Source organism: Oncorhynchus mykiss, chromosome 7 (genome assembly GCF_013265735.2).
Source record: "Oncorhynchus mykiss isolate Arlee chromosome 7, USDA_OmykA_1.1, whole genome shotgun sequence".
Lineage (NCBI taxonomy): Eukaryota > Metazoa > Chordata > Actinopteri > Salmoniformes > Salmonidae > Oncorhynchus > Oncorhynchus mykiss.
The window spans coordinates 53,238,024-53,261,557 of record NC_048571.1 but is presented as its reverse complement, the minus strand read 5'-3'; the positions used below and the strand labels follow the sequence as shown (position 1 = coordinate 53,261,557).

General features: G+C 42.3%; 1 protein-coding gene across 3 annotated transcripts in view; it reads right to left on the bottom strand.

Annotated features, from left to right (window-relative positions):
• LOC110527986 (membrane-associated guanylate kinase, WW and PDZ domain-containing protein 3) overlaps positions 1-23,534 on the bottom strand; it is a 144,642-nt gene that overhangs the window by 33,127 nt on the left and 87,981 nt on the right. For all 3 annotated transcript variants that reach the window (XM_021609676.2, XM_021609674.2, XM_021609675.2), the window contains exons 2-3: positions 17,652-17,768; positions 12,092-12,211 (exon numbers count right to left, since the gene is read on the bottom strand). In XM_021609676.2, coding sequence (XP_021465351.1) covers positions 12,092-12,211; positions 17,652-17,768 — 237 coding nt within the window. The remainder of the gene's footprint in view (positions 1-12,091; positions 12,212-17,651; positions 17,769-23,534) is intronic.

The window sequence follows — 23,534 nt, the reverse complement described above, 5'->3', positions numbered from 1 at the left end:
ATATATATATAGTACCAGTTAAAAGTTTGGACACACCTACTCATTCAAGGATTTGTCTTTATTTTTACTATTTTCTACATTGTAGAATAATAGTTGTCACGACCGTCGTAAGAACATTCGGACCAAAGCGCAGCGTGAAATCGGTTCAACATTTTTTAATTATAAGTGAACCGGACAAAAAACAATAAAGAATACATTATATGTGAGGCTATGGAGTGCTCAAAGGCAACTACACATAAACAAGAACCCACAAAACACAGTGGGGGAATGGCTGCCCAAATATGATCCCCAATCAGAGACAACGATAAACAGCTGCCTCTGATTGGGAACCATACCAGGCCAACACAGAAATAAAACAACCTAGATTACCCACCCAAGTCACACACCGACCTAACCAACATAGAGAATAAAAGGCTCTCTATGGTCAGGGCGTGACAATAGGGAAGACATCAAAACTATGAAATAACACATATGGAATCATGTAGTAACCAAAAAGTATCCACACTTTGCCTCTATGACAGCTTTGCACACTTTTGGTATTCTCTCAACCAGCTTCATGAGGTAGTCACCTGGAATGCATTTCAATTAACAGATGTGCCTTGTTAAAAGTTAATTTGTGAAATTTATTTCCTTCTTAATGAGCTTGAGCCAATCAGTTGTGTTGTGACAAGGTAGGGGTGGTATACAGAAGATAGCCCTACTTGGTAAAAGACCAAGTCCATATTATGGCAAGAACAGCTCAAATAAGTAAAGAGAAATCAAAGTCCATCATTACTTTAAGACATGAAGGTCAGTCAATGCGGAAAAGTTCAAGAACTTTGAAAGTTTCTTCAAGTGCAGTCGCAAAAACCATCAAGCTTTATAATGAATCTGGCTCTCATGAGGACCGCCAAAGGAAAGGAAGACCCAGAGTTACCTCTGCTGCAGAGGATAAGTTCATTAGAGTTAACTGCACCTCAGATTGTAGCCCAAATAAATGCTTCACAGACTTCAAGTAACAGACAAATCTCAACATCAACTGTTCAGAGGGGACTGCGTGAATCAGGCCTTTATGGTCGAATTGCTGCAAAGAAACCACTACTAAAGGACACCAATAAGAAGAGAGACTTGCTTGGGTCAAGAAACACGAGCAATGGACATTAGACCGATGGAAATCTGTCCTTTGGTCTGATGAATCCAAATTTGAGATTTTTGCTTCCAACCGCAGTGTCTTTGTGAGACACAGAGTAGGTGAACGTATGATCTCCACATGTGTGGTTTCCACTGTGAAGCATGGAGGAGGAGTGATGGTGCGGGGATGCTTTTCTGGTGACACTGTCAGTGATTTATTTAGAATTTAAGGCACACTTAACCAGCATGGCTAGCACAGCATTCTGCAGCGATATGCCATCCCATCTTGTTTGTGCATAGTGGGACTATCATTTGTTTTTCAACAGGACAATGAACCAAAACACACCTCCAGGCTGTGTAAGGGCTACTTGACCAAGAAGCAGAAAGATGGAGTGCTGCATCAGATGACCTGGCCTCCACAATCACCCGACCTTAACCCAATTGAGATGGTTTGGGATTGGTTAGACCACAGAGTGAAGGAAAAGCAGCCAACAAGTGCTCAGATAATGCCAAGAGTGTGCAAAGCTGTCATCAAGGCAACGGGTAGCTACTTTGAAGAATCTTAAATATGAAATATATTTTGATTTGTTTAACCCTTTTTTGGTTATTACAGGATATGTTGTTTCATCGTTATTCTACAATGTAGAAAATAGTACAAATAAAGAAAAACACTTGAATGAGTAGGTGTGTCCAAACTTTTGACTGGTAATCTATTTAAACACATACAGTTGAAGTCGGTAGTTTACATACACTTAGGTTGGAGTCATTAAAACTTGTTTTTCAACCACTCCACAAATGTCTTGTTAACAAACTATAGTTTTGGCAAGTCGGTTAGGACATCTACTTTGTGCATGATACAAGTCAATTTTCCAACAATTGTTTACAGACAGATTATTTCACTTATAATTCACTGTATCACAATTCCAGTGGGTCAGAAGTTTACATACACTAAGTTGACTGTGCCTTTAAACAGCTTGGAAAATTCCAGAAAATGATGTTATGGCTTTAAAAGCTTCTGATATGCAAATTGACATCATTTGAGTCAATTGGAGGTGTACCCGTGAACGTATTTCAAGGCCTATCTTCAAACTCAGTGCCTCTTTGCTTGGCATCATGGGAAAATCAAAAGAAATCAGCCAAGACCTCAGAGAGAGAAAAAAAATTGTAGACCTCCACAAGTCTGGTTCTTCCTTGGGAGCAATTTCCAAATGCCTGAAGGTACCACGTTAATCTGTACAAACAATAGTATGCAAGTATAAACACCATGGGACCACACAGCCGTCATACTGCTCAGGAAGGAGACGCGTTCTGTCTCCTAGAGATTAACATACTTTGGCGCGAAAAGTGCAAATCAATCCCAGAACAACAGCAAAGGACCTTGTGAAGATGCTGGAGGAAACAGGTACAAAAGTATCTATATCCACAGTAAAACGAGTCATATATCGTCATAACCTGGATGGCTGCTCAGCAAGGAAGAAGCCACTGCTCCAAAACCACCATAAAAAAGCCAGACTACGGTTTGCAACTGCACATGGGGACAAAGATTGTAGTTTTTGGAGAAATGTCCTCTTGTATGATGAAACAAAAATAGAACAGTTTGGCCATAATGACCATCGTTATGTTTGGAGGAAAAACGGGGAGGCTTGCAAGCTGAAGTCACCATCCCAACCGTGAAGCACGGGGGTGGCAGCATCATGTTGTGGGTATAATTTGCTGCAGGAGGGACTGCTGCACTGCACCAAATAGATGGCATCATGAGGAAAGAAAATTATGTGGATATATTGAAGCAACATCTCAAGACATCAGTCAGGAAGTTAAAGCTTGGTCGCAAATGGGTCTTCCAAATGGACAATGACCCCAAGCATACTTCCAAAGTTGTGGCAAAATGGCTTAAGGACAACAAAGTCAAGGTATTGGAGTGGACATCACATTGCCCTTACCTTAATCCTATAGAAAATGTGTGGGCAGAACTGAAAAAGCGTGTGCGAGCAAGGAGGCCTACAAACCTGACTCAATGGGCCAAAATTTACCAAACTTATAGTGGGAAGCTTGTGGAAGGCTACCCGAAACGTTTGACCCAAGTTAAACCATTTAAAGACAATGCTAACATATACTAATTGAGTGTATGTAAACTTCTGACCCACTGGGAATGTGATGAAAGAAATAAAAGCTGAAATAAATCATTCTTTCTACTAGGATTAAATGGCAGGAATTGAGGAGTTTAAATGTATTTAAGGTGTATTTTAAGGTATATTTAAGGCTAAGTTGTATGTAAACTTCCGACTTCAACTGTATATAGTCTACAGAAATTGGTTCAGTTATTGCCTAAAATGAATGTGTTCATATGGGCAGAATATTGTTGTAACGATTCTCGTCCTCGTCTGATGAGGAATATGAAGGATCGGACCAAAATGCAGCGTGGTCTGAACACAAAATAACAAAGGTGAAACAACGAAACAGTCTTATCAGGTGACAAAACACAAAACAGGAAACAACTAACCACAAACACAGGTGGGTACAGGATACCTAAGTATGGTTCCCAATCAGAGGCAGCTGTCAATCATTGTCTCTGATTGAGAACCATACTTAGGCAGCCTGTTTTCCCACTATTGGTTGTGGGTAGTTGTTTTCCATTTCAGTGTTTGCACCAGTGTTGCGGTTTTCATTTATTATCTTGTTCTTTTGTATTTAGTGTTCAGTTAATTAAAGGCAACATGAACACGTACCATGATGCGCTTTTGTCTACTCCTTCTTCCTCAGACGAACATCGTTACAATTGTTTAGAAATTAGTTAATATGATTATATAAAGCCTGAAGGCTAAAAACAGTCTATACTATATCAAGGCCTATATCTAGTTTCTAAAAAAAATTTTTTAAAGAATGTATTTTCTCCTTAAATAGACGCAGGCAAGCAGTGTTACCACGGTCCACAATTTCAACGGTTTCATCCTGGGTCTCCAGGCTTTTCACCTTCAGGCCAGTCATCGTCACCTTTCGGATGCAAATCTGAGCATTGTCCGGGATATGGTTGTGTTCTCCAGATAACTTTGCGATAACCCCATCAGTGAGAGTTCTGTGACCTCTGCATTGGAAACATCATATTCAGTCCACTTCCAGAAGGATTTATTTGCAGTCTGTCTCTCCCGTCGGTGTAGCCTTCATGCACCAGGATATTTTTTTCCATGCACAGAGAGGATCCATTTGGGTTCCAATGCAGCTTCTTCTGACCTCCTCTAAGAATAATGAATTCTGAGGGTAGCAGTGAAAGATAGTTTTAAGCAGAATATTTGGATTATTAGCATATGCACGACTTGCAATACGATTGCTGGACAATCGAAGCCATCCATCCAATCCATTTATTCAGATCTGGCAGTTCAAAGAGGATAGTTTCAATGGTAATGAATTGGGCCTAGTTATTGTTCATGAGCAGCATACATTTGCATTGATTCTCTTAAATCTCTGAAATAATCTCTAATAATCCAAATATGCTCTTCTTTTGCAATGTTTAGCCTACTGTACTGTTTGTCTATCTGGACTGTCTGCCTGTCTTGGTGATAATCTTAAGATAATAGAATACTAAAATAGTATTCCTTAGTTTGTGTGCCTATTATTATTTTACATTTAAGTATGACCTCCTAAAACTAAAAACGTATTTTGTATACATTCTAATAACATTTTAGTAGTCCAAAATCGTGTTATATAAAATCGTCCCTTGTATTAATGGCAGTGTCGATTGCCTGTCAATATTATAAGCATTTATCTGTGAAATTAGACATTGAACTTGAGCCCTGTTTCAACAATAATCAGCTGATTGAGAAAATCATTTTCAGAATAACAGTAAATAACAGCTGTTTTGACACACAGCACACAAGGTTTTTCTAAAACATTTTGATGTCTCATACTTTACGGAAAGTATAGTTGAAATTATACAGGCTAAACATGAAGGCCTATACTGTAGCATTAAAAAACTGGTTCAAAAGCTAAAAAGCTTTATTTCCTTGTAATTCATTTTATTCAATGGCTTCACTTGAGTGTCCTCGCCAGCCAGGGTAGGACAGCACTTTATAACATTCCAATGTTATATGAATTGCTCATCCATATTTTTTTATTGAAAATGGGAACAATGGGAGAGATGGACAAATGCTGATTTACTGACTACATTCTCATTCATATTATCAAGACATGAGGTGAGTATCAAAATAGTTTTAAAAGATGCCCTTGCCTAAAATTTGAATCTCAGATACGTAGATCTTTAGCATAATAGCCTATAGTGTCAATAAAAAATATGGTGTTCTGTTATTTTGAAATAGCCTAAATGTACAGTATCATAATGAGACTAAATGAAACAACATAAGATAAATAGATGTTGTGATGTTGTCCTATATTAAATGAACTTATTAGACTGCAAAAGGCAGACATTTCATATAAACTTTGGTGTTCTGTGGTCCAAATTTCAAAATAATGTTTATTTTTCAGACTCTTTCCGTTGGTAGGCCTAACCATGTGTCTCTCTCTACTCATTCAGAAAGCCTGCTCACTAATGTCAATACCAAAGCTGATAATTGTGACTTGATTTAATTAGAAGGATGTGAATAATGATGATGAGAGCCCACTACAGCATAACCCTTTAATCATAACCTATTGTTACTCTGTGTCTCTAAAATCACATTTCCATAGTCATGTGATAGTCTTTTTTAATTGAAACATCCACATTTAGGCTTTTTTCCATATTACCTTTTTTTTTACTTAGTCAGTTAAGAACAAATTCTTATTTACAATGACTTCCTACCCTGGCCAAACCCTAATGATGCTGGGCCAATTGTGTACCGCCCTATGGGGCTCCCAATCACAACTGGTTGTGATACAGCCTGGAATTGAACCAGGGTCTGTAGTGTCATCTCTCTAGCACTGAGATGCAGTGCCTTAGACCGCTGCGCCACTCACGAGCCCCTTCTATTTTCATAACTGATAAAAAATTCAGTATATAGCCTATACATAATATTCTGTCTATATGAACACATTTATTTTAGTCCATATAAAGAACTGCTATGCATGAGTTAATGAAAAGTATCAAAGAATTGTTCCACATTCTCGAATAAAAAACAAATAAACAGAAACAGGCAATAGTGGGAGGGGCTCATTGGCCACATGTCTCGACAGACATGTGTGATTGGTTCTTCCCCTGATTAGTGATTCTGAGTGAATCCCAATGTGACACATCTCACTCCTATTATCAGGGAACCGGGGTTACGATAGTAATCCTAAATCGTATGGTATTAATGCTCCTGTGCTCATCTCCCTCACAGCAGTTTGTCAGAGATGGCTTCATTAACCCTGGTGGCACAGCGATAGCAGGGAGAGATTGGGGGCCACCTAGCTAATAGTCATCTGTCTCCTGCCACCCTGACATTCATCAGCCAGACGTTATAGCATACATATTAATTACAAACATATCTCTCGGCCCCTGGTAAATGTGCGTCAGGCAAGTGAGGGTGTGTGAAAGTGACAAGTCAGAGGAGATTTCTGCTATTATTTGTCATATTAAACTGTTTTATAAGCTGACAAGAAGAGGGGGTGGTTTGTTTGACATAAATATTGCAAATGTCATGTTGATGAGCTTCATCTTCTGAGTGGCGCAGCGGTCTAAGCCACTGCATTTCAGTGCTAGGCATCACTACAGGCCCTGTGTTCAATCCTGGGCTGTATCACAACAGGCCATGATCGTGTGTCCCATAGGGCAGCGCACAATTGGCCCAGCGTCATCCGGGTTAGGAGAGGGTTTGCCTGGGGTAGAAATCTGTTCTTAAAATAAAATAAAATACAAATATACACTAATAGACATGGACAGACTTCAATGTATACAGTACTTCACACTGATATATTCCTTGCTAAATGCACCAAGGCAAAGCACAGGAGTCAGAAACAGCCACAGTACATGCTAGGCATCAGTCCACTGATTTCATGTACTCAACCCACTAAATTCATGTACTCAACCCACTAGAGAATTTAATGAATTTAGCAAGGCATACATCAGTGTAAAGTACTGTATACATTGAAATCTGTCCAGGGTTTCAACTGGCGGCCAGCCAAGTTCTGATCTAAACAATTATAATATGTTTTTATTTTAAATGTTTTATTGTTGGACATAAAAGACTGTAAAAACACCAACAAATCAGCTCCAAGTGATTTTAATTTTGGAGATTTGTTCCAAAGTATTCACAAGCATAATAGAGAGATATACACAAAGTGTACAAAACATTAAGAACACCTCCTCTTTCCATGACATAGACTGACCAGGTGAATCCAGGTGAAAGCTATGATCCCTTATTGATGTCACTTCTTAAATACACTTCAATCAGTGTAGATGAAGGGGAGGACACAGCTTAAAGGAGACAATTGAGACATGGATTGTATATGTTGTGCCATTCAGAGGGTGAATGGGCAAGACAAACAATTTAAGTGCCTTTGAATGGGGTATGGTAGTAGGTGCCAGGCGCACCGGTTTGGGTCAAAGAACTGCAATGCTGCTGAGGTTTTCACGCTCAACAGTTTCACATGTGTACCCAAAGGACATACAGCCAACTTGACACAACGGTGGGAAGCATTGAAGTCAACATGGGCCAGCATCCCTGTGGAATGCTTTGGACACCTTGTAGAGTCCATGCCCTGACGAATTGAGGGCAAAAGGGGGTGGGGCAACTCAATATTAGGCAGGTGTTCTTAATATTTTGTGCACTCAGTGTATGCGATCGTATACAAAAGTATAAAATGATTATATTTAGTATTATACCTGTTTGGGCTTCTTGCAGTCAATTTGCAATCTACAAATTACTTGCAATTATGCTCCGGCCCCCTGACCATCCACTCAAGATATAATCATCCCACTGCTCCAGGCCCATATGTTCTCATAGAAATCAGAATCATGAACACAGTGGGATTCCCTGCCCAAAATACATTTGAGAATAATTTGAATTAGACAGACTTTCCCATTTCCTACTAACAGTGATGTTAGCAGCGCCAAACTATGTGCGTTGTTAATTTCTGGGCAGCTGTCCTTGTGCTGTGCCGCCTGACTAGACCTGAACCACACAGAAGAGCAGAGCCGGAGTCAGGGCTGAGCCCAGACAGACTACCTCTCAGAGCCTGGCACAGAAGGCTGTGTCATGAAACCTGGGTCACCCTGGCACGAACTGCATCCCGGCAGCACCGCCTGGGAGAGGGGAGAGGCCTCAGCTCACTGGGCAGGGCAGGTCTGGCACGACACTGGGTGGGCCTGTGTGGTCTGTGTGGCAGTTGGGGGTTAACAGGGCCAGGGATGACAGGAAGTAAGGGAAGAGAGAGAGGATAATAGTGCTAGTTCTCTGACTGTCTGGCACAGCAGTACAAATCAGCCAGAGAGCAGGGATGCAAGCTATAGCAGCTAATGGCTAATGGGCTATTCGAAACACCATTAAGATTAGCTAAGGATCACATTGAAGAGTAATATGGTTACAACATACTCTAAAAGTCAGTTGGGCTTGTCAAATGTATGGACACTAAAAATTAGGAGATAATATAAACTAGAGGGCTCGAATACAGCAGGCTACTCCAGCAGAACTGGGTCATGTTCATTTTTCACACACTCACTCAGTATACTCTTTATGGCAAAAGAGGATACAGTTCAAGCACATATAAATATAAAAAATCCCATTCCACTATCAAATGACCTCCACAGCTGTACTGAGTTTACTCATAGTGCAGGGAGACCACAGCTCCGTGCCAGTAGGGCAGTTCCCAATTAAGATTGAAAGATGTCTGCAGAAAGAATTGGGTATCAGCTATGACATGGCACCTTGAGTTTGAAAAATCTATTTTGGTTATTGAGCTACAGTAACCAAAGCAGTACAGGGCAGTACACTACAGCACAGCAGCGTAGAGTAGGCTAGAGTACAGTTCAGTACAGTGAAGTTAAGTACAGTAAATTACAGTTCAGTACAGTAGTGTATTGTACTGTACTCTAATGTGCTCTACTCACTGTACAGTACTGTGCTATCCAAACTTGTGAAACATATGTCTATGATAGGTTCAGATTTGGTCCAGTCTGGTCTGTCTGTGGACGTTAACACTAAGGCCAGGGTGGACTGACCAAATTTCAACTACTTTTTAATGTCCATGGATGTCCGGTGTCGGTCGGTGCTCAGTGGGGGATGATGCTGTTCAAAGTAAATGGAAGGAGAGGGGGCTCATGGGTAGGTGTCAGTAAGAGCTGGGAGAGGTGACATTAACTGGAGAGTGAGAACGAGAGGCAGAGTGAGAAAGAGGGAGAGGTTGTCCAGACTCAGACGGTTGTTAACATTCTTGGTTTGACCACCAGATAACAGAAAGTGAAAGAAAACAGTAACCAGCTGAACATAACAGTATGCCAGTGGGAGGCAGGACAGTAGCAGGCGACCCAACTGTGGTTTGTGGCTACTATCATTTCCCATTGAAGCCAATTAATTTGCAGTGATTACTTAAAAATTCCTAAACAAAATTGATATCAGTAAAATCACTATAACCAATTGGTAGGTCTGTTACTTCTGTAAGATTTCATCATCCTCCCTCCTCATGAGGATATGTGGGTCTTTGTTAACAGAATTACAATGCACAAGGCAATATTTCTCTAAAACTAAATATAAGTGTTGATATTCATTGCCAGTTGTCTTGCCATCAACATTATTGTGTTTGGACGTATTTCTGATACCATTTAAGACTTTTTATGGTAGATGTTTTCTAAGTCCCCTTTTGCATCTGTTTATCCAGTAATCAAAGCCTTTACTTATGCCTAATTTTTAAGATGGAATTAATTTTTTTTTTTTTTAAATCTATGCCTTAATTTCCCCAAAACATAGACTCTTAGCTTTCCTGTGGGGCTCAGTTGGTGGAGCATGGTGCTTGCAATGCTAGGGTTGTGGGTTCAATTCCCACTGGGGACCAGTACAAAAATGTATGCACTTACTACTTATTGAAAGTTGCTCTGGATAAGAGTGTCTGCTAAATTACAAAAATGTACATTTGACACCTAATTTGACATGCTCCTATGAACTTCACATGTTGGTGCTCATGGGTCTTTTAGATGGAAATGCCCAGCAGCCAAACATGTTTCTGTCGAGGACCTACCACTATCAGGGTCTTCAATGGACAGCAAAGAGCAGCCTAGAGCCTTGGAAAGTCAATACACATATATTCACCCAGCCAAACACTGCTAGTGTACAGATTTGAGAGCTTGCCGTTGAAAAGCTGACTCTGGGCGCTTGGCTGAAGTCCTATAAATCTATCCCTGGTCCTCTTCTCTCTCTCTAGACTAATGAAATCATTCAGAATGTGTGCTTTACTACAGCCCAGCTAAACGCCATTCTGTGTCGTGTGTTATCTGGCTGCCTGTAAAGGTGCAGAAAAACCCACAGGTCTGGCTGCAGCTGAGAGATGAAGGGAAGCTCACAGTCGCGGATGGCTGTCCCTTGACTTGGCAGCTCCTGAATCTTGCAGCTCCTTTCTTACCGTATGTGATCTCAATTCTGTATTTCCCCCAAACCAACAGGGCTGCGATTTGCTCAAAGTGTGTGTGAGGAGGTGTCAGTGTTGACCTGCGTCTGTCAGCTGTGAGTTGACTGACAGGAAGGGGAACCTCAGGGAGCATCACATCAGAGGGCTCAGAAGACTGTCAACAGCCAGGACCTGCCAGTGCCAAACCCCTTCATAGAAGCGGTGCTGCTGCTTGGTAAGACTCTTACTCCAGATGAGGATTTGACTTAATCTTTAAACTCTCCATCACAGGGAATATAAACGGGAGGCAATAGGAGAGACACTGCAGAGAAGGATAAGTGACATGGGCCAACCACTAGACCAGAGGTGCGCCTCTGACATTCAAAGACTGAGTCCATTCCATTCTGATTCCACAGCAGACAGCTGGGATTTGGTGTATGAAAGACTGAGCTTAAAGAGAGGAGATTATCATGTTATTGCCATAATCATCAAACAATGTGAAAAAAAATCCCCGGCTCCAATCCCTTCACGACATAAATACTCTGAGACTATTCAACCCCATAATACAGGGTAAGTACTTAATGTGCCATTGTAGTATAACTAAAGTAAAACAACTGATAAGAACTCGTTCAACTGTAATGGACTACATAGAGTATCAGGAAAACCCAGAAACAGCCTTCCTTGTGTCAACAACCCTACAGATAAAACATATTTCTATTCTCCTCTCAGTGACAATATGAACTATCATCCCCGGGCTATAACAGCATTTGCTATGGCTACTTACAGTACAGGAGGTCACACATGAGCCAAGTTCAGTGTGTCACCATTGAGGCAAAAATGAAGCAGATTTTCCCTCGTAAAGAAGAGGACTCCTCTTCTGTCTGAGAGGATACCCCAATGATGGAAACCCACTTTAAGATATCCAGTAGCTGCCAGTAGTTTTTGGAAGCATGCAATGAACACAGCCTCCCCTCATAGGGGTGGCAGGCAGCCTAGTGGTTAGAGTGTTGGGCCAGTAACCGAAAGGTTGCTAGATTGAATCCCCGAGCTGACAAGGTAAAAAATCTGTCATTCTGCCCCCTGAACAAGGCAGTTAATCCACTGGTCCTAGGCCGTCATTGTAAATAAGAATTTGTTCTTAACTGACTTGCCTAGTTAAATAAATAAAATAGGTAGAGAGGGCCATCATCACATGAGTAAATAGCTCCTCCTCTGCAGTAGTAGGTTCAGCAGTTTGAAAGATCTACTGAGAGTGGTGATCAGGTGGGCCAGCACATTGCTGCGCTACAGATTAAAAGAGCTCTTAATGGATAGAGCAGCACAAGGGCTCTTGAGTATCCTTGTGATCAAAGGTTTCAGTTCTAACAAGCCTCTTAATCATGTTCCCCTGACCAATCAATTTAGCCTTGGTCAATGCAATTGACTACTAAGCTTATTAATCAATTCATTATTGAACGCTTCCTTAGTGAGTGCTCACCATCGTAGGTTCCACTCTCCAGCAGAAGGCCACTCTCCTCCAGGATACGGAAGTCTCCCACGCTGATGAAGTTGTAGTCCACCCCCGGCACCTCCCCTTCTCTTGGCAGCCGTGTGGTGCCTGTCAATCACACAAACATATGAGAATGCAACGACAGCCTAAGACAGAATGAGCCCATGAACACTGATACAAATGGTAGAACATTTGATTTGATTTAGGAAACATGGAGTGAGGGCCACCGGTATCACAGATGATGTAACCAAAAGAAAAGGACATGGTGCTTGTGTGATATGAGCATCAGGGAGTTCACAGCATTCTCTCATTAACAGGATGTCTGTTTCTGTCTCCCCATGAAAGCTTTGGTCCCAGAAAATGTCCCCCATGGCCCAATTACTGAGGGCACCACTACCTGCCAAGCCTCTATCTTGCCTGCAGCATCATCCAGATGTCACATCAATATTACTGCTCCTGTAATTATTCCATTGTCAACCTGTTGAGGGAAAGACAAAGAGGACGAACTATGCTTTGCTTTGAGGGTGCTATGTATCTACTTGAAAGCAGAAAGTATTTTAGCACACTGAAAAAAATAATCCTGACACAGTCAATAGTTAATTTACGGTTACTTTCAAATGAGCTGTGGGAGCAGAATTTTCAAACAAATTCCCCAGATAATAAATGTCCCTGATGAAAATGAAATGCAGTTCATTTAGCAGACAAGAGAAGTAGGAAGATGTATAAACGCTTTATCACAGAGAACAGTCATTTCCTGCCATTATGCATAGTCATTCACATGGACACGTTCATCGGAAGCAATCACTTTTCCCTCAGCAGTGGAACTCTTGGCAATGTGTGTGTGTGTTTGTGTTTGTTTGTGTGTGCGTGTGTGTGCATGTGTGTTTGTGCACGTGTCTGTGTGTGCATGCCTCTGTGTGTGTGTTTGTATGTATGTGTGAGAGCGACAATGAGAATGCATGAACATTTGTCTACCTTGGACCCAAATTGGCACCCCAACAAGTCTTTCATAATCTCTCCCTTTCAAATACTGCGGTCCTACTTTTTAAAGACCTGGCTTGCATGGATGCCACAGCCACAGACAAAGACACACGCCACAACAGAGACATCAGAGGCGGTTTCACTCAGAAAAAGAGGGACAGAAAAATAACATGGCATTTTTTTGCATTGTTTCATGTTGGCACTTGAAAATGCCACTGGGATTCGCTGTCAAATAGGGAAGAAAGCATTGCAAAAATGAGGAGCATCAGTCTTTTTGTGGCCATAGCACTTACTTTGAAGATGAGACACTCTGAACTTCTGATGTCTCAGTAATGCCTGACTGCAAGCATTAGCTTTCTTTAATGCTAGAAAATGGGTTATAGCTAAAAAATGTATAAGTGTGTAGGATTGTCAAAAATGTTTTATTAAAGATCTGTATTATGTTAAAGCCAGAATTCAGGATGATCGTGTAATTCAAGGCCATGGTATGTCTCTTACAAAGTCCTCAGATGTAACGCTTGTCCTCTTCTTCTGACGAGGAAAAAGAGATATCGGACCAATTTGCAGCGTGGTAAGTGTCCATTTTAATATGTAAAACTGAACACTACAAAATACAATATAACAACGTGAAAGAACAAACGAAAATCGAAACAGTATGGTACAGACACAGGAAACAATCACCCACAACTCAAAAGTGAAACCAGGCTACCTAAGTATGGTTCTCAATCAGGGACAACGATTGACAGCTGCCTCTGATTGAGAACCATACCAAGCCAAACACAGAAATCCTAAATCGTAGAAAAAGGAACATAGACAACCCACCCCACTCACGCCCTGACCATACTAAAACAAAGACATAACAAAAGAACTAAGGTCAGAACGTGACATCAGAGTACAATGTCAAGCCTACTTTAGTGTGGCACTGAACTATATTCACGCAAAAAACTAAACTCAATGGTTTTATGTTACCAAGAGTTCAATCAGGAGAGCCAGATTCAGCAGCGAGTGCTGCGCCTGTGTAACCATCTAGAGGACATGGAGGCAGTCTGAGACCCAATGAAGGAGACTCAGGGATTATCAAGGCACACAGCAAGGACCTGCGAGCACTCTCTCCCTCACTCTCTCTCTCTCTCTCTCTCTCTCCTTCTTGATTGTACCATCTTTCGTGGCCCACTCACAGACCATAATGCTGCTGTGCCCTGGTCACGCCAAGGGGAGTGGGTGATGTTTGGTTTTTGTAATGGAGCATTATCAACCCAAAGTGCTAGAAAGCTCTCAAAAGCACAAGGACAGCATGGCCTTACAGGAACTGTGTGATACACACAAGAAAAGGACAGACAAATCCAGTTTTTTTTTTTAAATATGTGACTTTGATCATTTTCAGTGTATTGATTTAAAATTGATTCAGTGATATTAGCTATAAACAAAATACTTTTGATTCAGAGTAATGCATTGCTAACACATCATACAGTATTTACAGTGCATTTGGAAAGTATTCAGACCCCTTGACTTTTTCCACATTTTGTTACGTTACAAACTTATTCTAAAATGGATGCAGTTGTTTTTTTCCTTATCAATCTACACACAATAACCCATAATGACAAAGCAAAAACAAGTTTTTAGAATTGGAAATTCTAAATTGCACATTTATTAAAAAATAACAACTGAAATATCACATTTACATAAGTATTCAGACCATTCACTGAGTACTTTGTTCAAGGGCCTTTGGCAGCGATTACAGCCTCGAGTCGTCTTGGGTATGATGCTACAAGCTTGGCACACCTGTATTTTGGGAGTTTCTCCCATTCTTCTCTGCAGATCCTCTCAAGCTCTGTCAGGTTGGATGGGGAGTGTTGCTGCACAGCTATTTTCAGATCTCTTCAGAGATGTTCGATTGTTTTCAAGTCCGGGCTCTGGCTAGGCTACTCAAGGACATTCAGAGACTTGTTCTGAAACCACCCCTGCATTGTCTTGGCTTAGGGTCTTTCTCCTGTTGGAAGGTGAATCTTCGCCTCAGTCTGAAGGTCCTGAATGCTCTGGAGCAGGTTTTCATCAAGGATCTCTCTGTACTTTGCTCCGTTCATCTTTCCCTCGATCCTGACTAGTATCCCAGTCCGCCCCGCTGAAAAACATCCCCACAGCATGATGCTGCCACCACCATGCTTCAACGTAAGGAAAATGCCAAGTTTCCTCCAGACGAGACGCTTGGCATTCAGGCCAAAGAGTTCAATCTTGGTTTCATCAGACCAGAGAATCTTGTTTCTCATGGTCTGAGAGTCCATAGGTGCCGTTTGGCAAACTCCAAGCAGGCTGCCATGTGCCTTTTACTGAGGAGTGGCTTCTGTCTGGCCACTCTACCATAAAGTCCTGATTGGTGGAGTGCTGCAGAGATGGTTGTCCTTCTGGAAGGTTCTCCGGTCTCCACAGAGGAACTCTGGAGCTCTGTTAGAGTGACCAATGGGTTCTAGGTCAAACTTCTTCCATTTAAGAATGATGAAGGCCACTGTGTTCTTGGGGACCTTCAATGCTGCAGAAACCTTTTTGGTTCCCTTCCCCAGATCTGTGCCTCAACACAAACCTGTCTCTGTGATCTACCGACAATTCCTTCAACCTCATGCCTTGGTTTTTGCTATGGCATGCACTGTTTACTGTGGGACCTAATATATACAGGTGTGTGCCTTTCCAAATAATTTCCAATCAATTGGATTTACCACAGGTAGACTACAATCAAGTTGTAGGAACGTCTCAAGGATGATCAATGGAAACAGGATACACCTGAGCTTAATTTCCAGTCGCATAGCGAAGGGTCTGAATATTTATGTAAACAAGGTAGTTCAGTTTTTTACTTTGAATACATTTTCTAACATTTCTAAAAACCTGGTGTATTGAGAGTTTCAAGTTCCTTGGTGTCCACATCACCAACGAACTATAATGGTCCAAACACACCAAGAAAGTTGTGAAGAGGACCCGACAACGCCTTTTCCTTTGCAGGAGACTGAAAAGACTTGGCATGGGTCCCCAGATCCTCAAACATTTCTACAGCTGCACCATCAAGAGCATCCTGACCGGTTGCATCACTGCCTGGTATGGCAACTGCTCGGCATCCAACCGTAAGGCACTACAGAGGGTTGTGCATACAGCCCAGTACATCACTGGGGCCAAGCTTCCAGCCATCCAGGACCTATATACTGGCCGGTGTCAGAGGAGGACCCCCCATGTACAAATTACCTCGACTAACCTGTACCCCCGCACATTGACTCGGTACTGGTACCCCCTGTATATAGACACATTATTGTTATTTTATTGTGTTACTTTTTTTTTACACTTTAGTTTATTTCGAAAATATTCTCTTAAAACTTCATTGTAACGCTCGTCGGTGGAAGAAGGTGAGGCGGTCGGAGGAAGGTGAGGCGGTGGAAAAAGGTGAGGCGGAATACGCAGCGTGGTAAGTGTTCATATTTTTTTAATAAAGTAATTGAACACTGAACAAAACAAATAAAACAACAAACAAACAGTCCTGTATGGTGCTGAGAAAACACTGAACAGAAAATAATCACCCACACCACACAGGTGGGAAAAGGCTACCTAAGTATGATTCTCAATCAGACAACTAACGACACCTGCCTCTGATTGAGAACCATACCAGGCCAAACACAAAAACACCACATAGAAAAAGGAACATAGACAACCCACCCAACTCACGCCCTGACCATACTAAAACAAATACATAACAAAAGAACTAAGATCAGAATGTGACATGCATTGTTGGTTAAGGGCTTGTAAGTAAGCATTTCACGGTAAGGTCTATCTATATCTGTTGTATTCAGCGCATGTGACAAATACAATTTGATTTGATTTGATTTGGTTGAGAGAAGGGAGTGATAGTGGGAGAAATATTCCTCCTCACCGAAAACGTAAATATACATGAGAGGTAAGCTGCCTACTTCCCGGAAATATTTCCCACTTCTGCCTGCGTTTGTGACAGTGCCATGCAGAACTGTCTGCCATAGCCTGAGGAACAGTGGGACTGTGTGTGGCTCAAACATGTTACTGTTCTTATTAGAGACTCTCCTTTGGAAAAATGTAATGGTAAATATTATGCTCTTAATTTTGTCACTTAATGTGTGTGGTAATTACATAATAATGTAATCATTTGGAGATAAGGTCTCTGTTCTTCATGCATGTTCATCGTCCCTTCTAATAGAACCTAACATCCTTTCCTACTTTAAGAACACAGCTATTATGACCATTGAGAAGAGGATAGCACCTCAACGTCTACTCTTAACTGACGGCTCTTAACTGACGTCTACTCTTAACTGACGGCTCATTCAGATTTAATCTAATTTGCAGATTGATTTATATCTTCAACCACTCAAAGTAGAAGCTTTCGCATAAAAGACCGTAATCACAGACTGCAATTTGGAGCAACGTCTGGGCTTGTGTTGTCATGGCGATTTTCAAGTGTGTGAGAGAGACACTGATGGGTGCGTCTGTCATCTATAGTGTACTACATTTCACCCGGGCCCGCATAGGGTGCCATTTCAGGGCAGAGGTTGAGGAGACTTACAGGGGATGGTGCGCAGGTAGAGGTTGTCCCGGATGACCTGCTGCAGCTTGTGGTCCAACGAGCCCTTCTGGAACTGCAGGCTGAGGTAGTGGCGCAGGTCCGTGTTCAGAACCTTCCCTGAGCAGACAGAGACAGAGACACAAAGTGTTATTACACGACAAATGTACAAGAGGTTCAGTTTCAAGAGGTTAGAAAACAAACAAAGGGTTAGAGGTCAAACAAGAGGTTAGAGGACAAACAATATGCTTTCCCATTCCATCAGTCACTCCAGTGAATGCACCTCATCTACACAATACAACTGACAACAAGGTTTCATATAATATGCATACAATTGTTAGACACTCACAGCTTCAATGACAACCAAGCATAGGCCAACACAACACCTTTTCCAAAGGAAGTGGTAGGTCTCGAAAACCTCAGGAGATAGCACTTCTTCTAACCAACCCCTTAACGTCTTTGTAAAAACAGAGGAAGTTCATATAGCGCTTGAAAGGAGACAGGAACTTGAGAGTCATCCTGTAAAAGCAGAGGACAGTTTGCTGGGTGTTGGAGAAGATGACGAGGAGAGGGAGAAAAAAGAGAGGAGAGAGAGAGAATAAAGAGAGGAGAGAGAGAGAAAAGAGACCAGATCTTCAGTGTCTTGGATGTGAGCCTCGTCTCCAGGCTGGCAGTGGAGGGAGAAGTGGCTTTGAAATGGCTCGACTGGCGCTGAGCTTCAGTAATCATCATGTTCCCTCTCTCTCCTCTCTGCCGGGCAGACAAAACTCCACTCAACACAACTCTGTATGCATGGCTATGAATACTAATACATCCTTTCAGAAAGAAACAGCCCTCTACAGTAGACAAAGCTGGTGATAGCAATTAGCTGGTGATAGCAATGGAGATGTAGAATTGGTAGAGTAATAGAATAAAGATGAGCTATGGGACAATTTCTGCATAATCTACAACCTTATCTCCTTGTTCATCAAACAATGGTCAAAATGAACACATCCCAAAATTACAAATTGTTGCTAAATATTTATTTGTGTTCTTAGAAAAACGCTTGTAGTGGAATGGGTCATGTAATGTTTGGCTACCTAACTAACTGTTATAACAGAACAAGTCATGACAAACACCATCTACAGTAAATCCAGTGACAACATAAACATAAACATAAACATAACCAGTGATAACATAAAAACGAGTGATTACTTGTTAGGAATATCCTCATCATACTCCGTTTGACCTATATTTTGCCCCTAAAGATTGATGTTACCATAAATCAACCCTTCTTTTGCATGCCATGTGGCATGTTTTAGGAATTACTATCCCTATGGGGGCAGCTTTTCAGGATAAAAGTTGTGCGTGTCCACTCTTTAGCTCTAAAGAGGGACAAATCACAGCTGGTCCAGGCTCACAGACACACAGACAGACACAGGGGAACAGAGGCACAATCTGCCAGCCCCAGCCCAAACTGTCCCAGAATTTGGTTGTAGTCCATGCAAGTCTTCCCTCAGAGAAATGCCAAAGAAACAGGCCATATAAACAGTCTAAAATACATCCCATACACTATATGTCACATCTCTCTGAAGACCAAGGCAATGATAACATGAAATACTTTGAAGGGTAAAGTTGATACCAGGCCACAATCTAGACTTGCAATGCAATCTCCCTTCAGCAAAATGTCAAATAATTTACGGTACTTAGAATATGACTGAGAATGATTCAACTTACTCTGTAATTAATGTGTTACTTTGTTATTTTATTGAGAGGCTCCTGCTGTTTGCATGCACACGCATGCACGCATACACACACAAATCCATGCACGCACGGATACACACACAAATGCAGGCATGCACGCACACCACACACAAACAAACAAAAACGCACACACCAACCCCGTGGCTATACAATGCAGTCTTTGTGGCCTGCTCGGTCCTGTCAGATGGTGTTAGTGAGGTTGTCACATCAGAGATGAACCTCATTCCTCCTCTTCACAGATAACAGAGTCATTGTATACTCGGAGGTGGGGACTCAATGGCCTCCATAGTACCCGTCAGCCCTGTATGCTGGTGTATTTGGAGTGAGTGCAGCCAGCCAGGACAAATGAAAATAATTGAACTTCACCTCACATTCCCTGGTCTTCTATCTCTCTCTCTCTCTCTCTCTCTCTCTCTCTCTCTGTACTTTTCTCTACCCCCTCCTTCTCTGCATCTCTCTGTACTGCCACAGTACCTATACATTTCCTCCAATGTGGTGTTTCATCTTCCCACTACTTTCTCAGTCAACTATATCTGTATCTTCCATTATCCCCATTAACATCTACCTACAGTGAATGTTACCATTACCATACACACTATTGGAAGTAACTGAAGGAATCAGAATAATTTTGAGGTGTATCAATTGGGGTATGATTCCTAAAAAGATAGGTTCCTTTGATTATCAGCTTTTAAGTCACCCTCTCAATTTGTATCCCTGTTAATTACACAAGGCTTTCATCCTCATAATGGTTGGAGTTGAGTGAGTGACTCACAAATGGAAGGGTAACGCCAGGAATTCTTTAAGATTTATTTTCTGCTTTTTTTTAGCATCAGCAATACAGTAATCCTCTGTAGAGCCTGTAGCATCTCAGGGCAGATACCAGTGGAGAGGAGGAGCACTGAGGGTGGTTGACTCAGAGTCTCCACACTTTAACTAACACCTCACTGTTGAGGCACACACAAGTGTCCACAAACTCATGGAAGCACACACACAAGCGCGCACACAAATACACATGCAAACACACACGCACGCACACATCCAAAAGCATCCTGAGAGAAGGGCTCAGGAATCTGCCACTGGGTAAAAGAGTAACAGATATCAGAGTCCCCTAATTGGTCTGTTTTCAAGACACACCTACAGTATGTAGCTGATGGTTCCACATCTTTCGAGCGCATGTGGAATTCTCAAGGGAGGTAATTTATTCTGTTATCTAAATGCTACATAATGAAGATTCCCCTGACAAGGCAGGGTGTCCGGAGGTTTAGTCTCCGACCGCCATATACCATTACATGCAGTATGTCACGTGAGCAAGGAATCTTCTCCATTTGGCAAAAAGCCTTCTCCTAGATGTATGCATCTTTGTACGTTGGCATGGAGGATCGGGAGACAGGCGCAGGAATGCGGAATAGTTTTTATTATTAAGCCCAAATTTCGGCATGCCGTGTTAGGGCACGGGGACAAAAACCAAACAAACACAATACAAAACACAGTGTTGCAACCTAAACAAAAGAGCGAGGATTACCTCAAATAAATAACACAAGCGCACAATGATTATCGCACGGGACGAGACCCGTAATCATCTGTGCAATCCACAATGGCACAAAAGCTAAAACACACAGCACAGGTACTCACACGCACCAACGGACATAGTAACAATAATCAACAGACAACGGAAACCAAAGGGCACACTTATACAAGTAGTAATCAGTGGGAACAGGGGACAAGTGTGCGTGATGAATGTTCCGGAGGAATCTGTGAAAATCTTTTACTATTCAATAGATTAAAATGTGGCATAGTCCCAAATGTGTGTAATTAGGGTTGCAAAATTCCGCTAACTTTCCCAAAATTCCCAAGTGTTCCAGCAATCCTGAATGAAGAATTCCAGTTGTCCTGCTGATTCCCTCCCAATACAGGGAATTTTCTAACCTGGATTTCTGAAAAACTTGGGAATTTTGGGAAAGCAATCGGAATATTGCAACCCTATGTGTAATGCAGAGGATACACACACACACATTCCTTTCCTCCATATGGCTGAGGACTTTTCTGGAATCAAGGCATTTACTAACCTAGCAGTGTGTGTTGTGAAACAGGCTCTAACACTGTGGTGCTCATCCCTGTGAGGCAGATGCTAGCTCCATGCCACGGTGAGGCCCAATCACAAGCACAGCACTCCATCATGTAATTAATGGCGGGCTGTTGGTGTCAGTGCTTCAGATCCCCTGTGCTCAGTCAAACGCCTGGGGCCTCTGTCTCCCCAGGCCTGCTGGGACACATTCACCTGAATGACCTCTGCACCCACCATCACTCCACTGAGGTGTCAGGCTGCCCCCAAGGTGTCATCCATCCACTGCTTCTAACCTCACAGCTCTGGATGTCTATTTTTTCTGGAGAAATTGGCTCAGGGCACCTTGGGCTCCTGGTGTCTCTCTCTCTCAGACAGTGGTACTGTAAGTGTGATGCGGGTCAAGCTGCAACTCAGATAGTAAATGGTGTCTGAATTGAGCCTGTGTAGGAGTAGGAAAGGCTATGGACTTCACACATCCCCAGTCCTGTAAATTAATTATCTGCACTTTTATCATCAGCACAGGGTGTAGGCTACAGCAGCAGCAACATTATCTAACAGAGTGCAAGACCCTAGGATAGGCCAGAGCCTCAACCTATAGCAGTATCTGCAGAGCCTGCTGATTTAAAAGCTGTCAAGGGCCAGTGGGCTCACACGGTCACAGCTGCATCCATATTAAAGTTAACCAACCATAAGCTACGCCCATCCCTCCTCCCTGCTGTGCCACAGAGCCCAGGAGAGTTGCAGAGGAGGGACAACCTTGCTCCTCTCAGCTTCATGATTAGCAGCAGTCAGCAGAAGAGTGACAGGCTTAGCGGCTCCACAACCATGATAACATGAGGAGAGAAAAGAACAGAGGATCCCAGTATCTGTGAAGGGGCGAGAGGGAGGAGAGGGTTACCCTCAGGATGCTGACTCATGGTGTCGCTCTCTCTCTCTCTCTCTCTCTCTCTCTCTCTCTCCTTATCTCTCACTTATCTCCCTCCTTATCTCTCACTTATATCCCTACAACTCCAACATCTGTTCTAGTTTGCTCTCCTTCTTTCTCTCACTCATTCTGCCTCTGTTCATTCTCCATCTCTGTGTCTCTCTGCTGTAGGCAGTCCATCCTTCTGTTATGTCATTCGTGGGTCAGTGGAGCCAGATACAGCTGGAGAGTAAAACACACACCGACCCCATCCCAGTGAGGAGCCTTGCTTAGCATCTGGCTCAGATCAACAAAAGGATTCAGTATGATTACACTCACACATGAATGGAGCACATTTATCCACCCAATCCACTACAGTGTAACATACTGATAACAAAACTGGCCTATCTCTCCTCACACACAGACAAACAGGCGCGCACACACACACATACTACCGCAGTACTCTGCTGGCGAGAGACAGATCTGTTTTATAGTTCTATCCAAAAACAAGTGTGACTTAAGTAGACTGTGTTGTTCAGTATGGTACGGGGAGGGGCTCCTAATCCCAGGCCTGTTGTCAACTCATGTCTCGGTAAAAGTGAAGTCATGTTTGTGTGTCGCAAGAGCACTGTCATGTGCTCAGTAACTAAAAAGGGAAAAAAAGAGAAAAGAAACAAAGGAAAGCATACCAGCATAGATGCTGTGAGAAACATGGGGAGAGAGAACCACAGTGATGCACAAACCCTGGCACTTTCCCTGACCTCAGGAGACACGTCTTCAGACAGTGACAGAGTCGCTCCCCCTCCAACATGCCCCTTTCAGCTTCCAACCACAACACATAAACATATCACAACAGAGAGAACATGACCTAACACTCACATCAGGATGTTAGCAACCTAGCAGGCAGCTGCATGAAGAGAAAATGATGGAATTAGAGAGCATTTACAGCGCTGTTCATTCCGCAGTCAGCCTTAATCAAAACACTAAAAGGTCTTTATTTGAAATCATTTCAAATGCATCTCTTATCTCATTAGCTTTGGCACAGATTGACCAAAACAACCTAGGATAATAATAAGAATAATGTGGTTGAGTCAATCAATCAGTACCATCTCCTGCTGGCTGGCTGGATTCATTCCGCAGCTCTAGTGCTGTCATCCGCTCGTTAATGATGAGG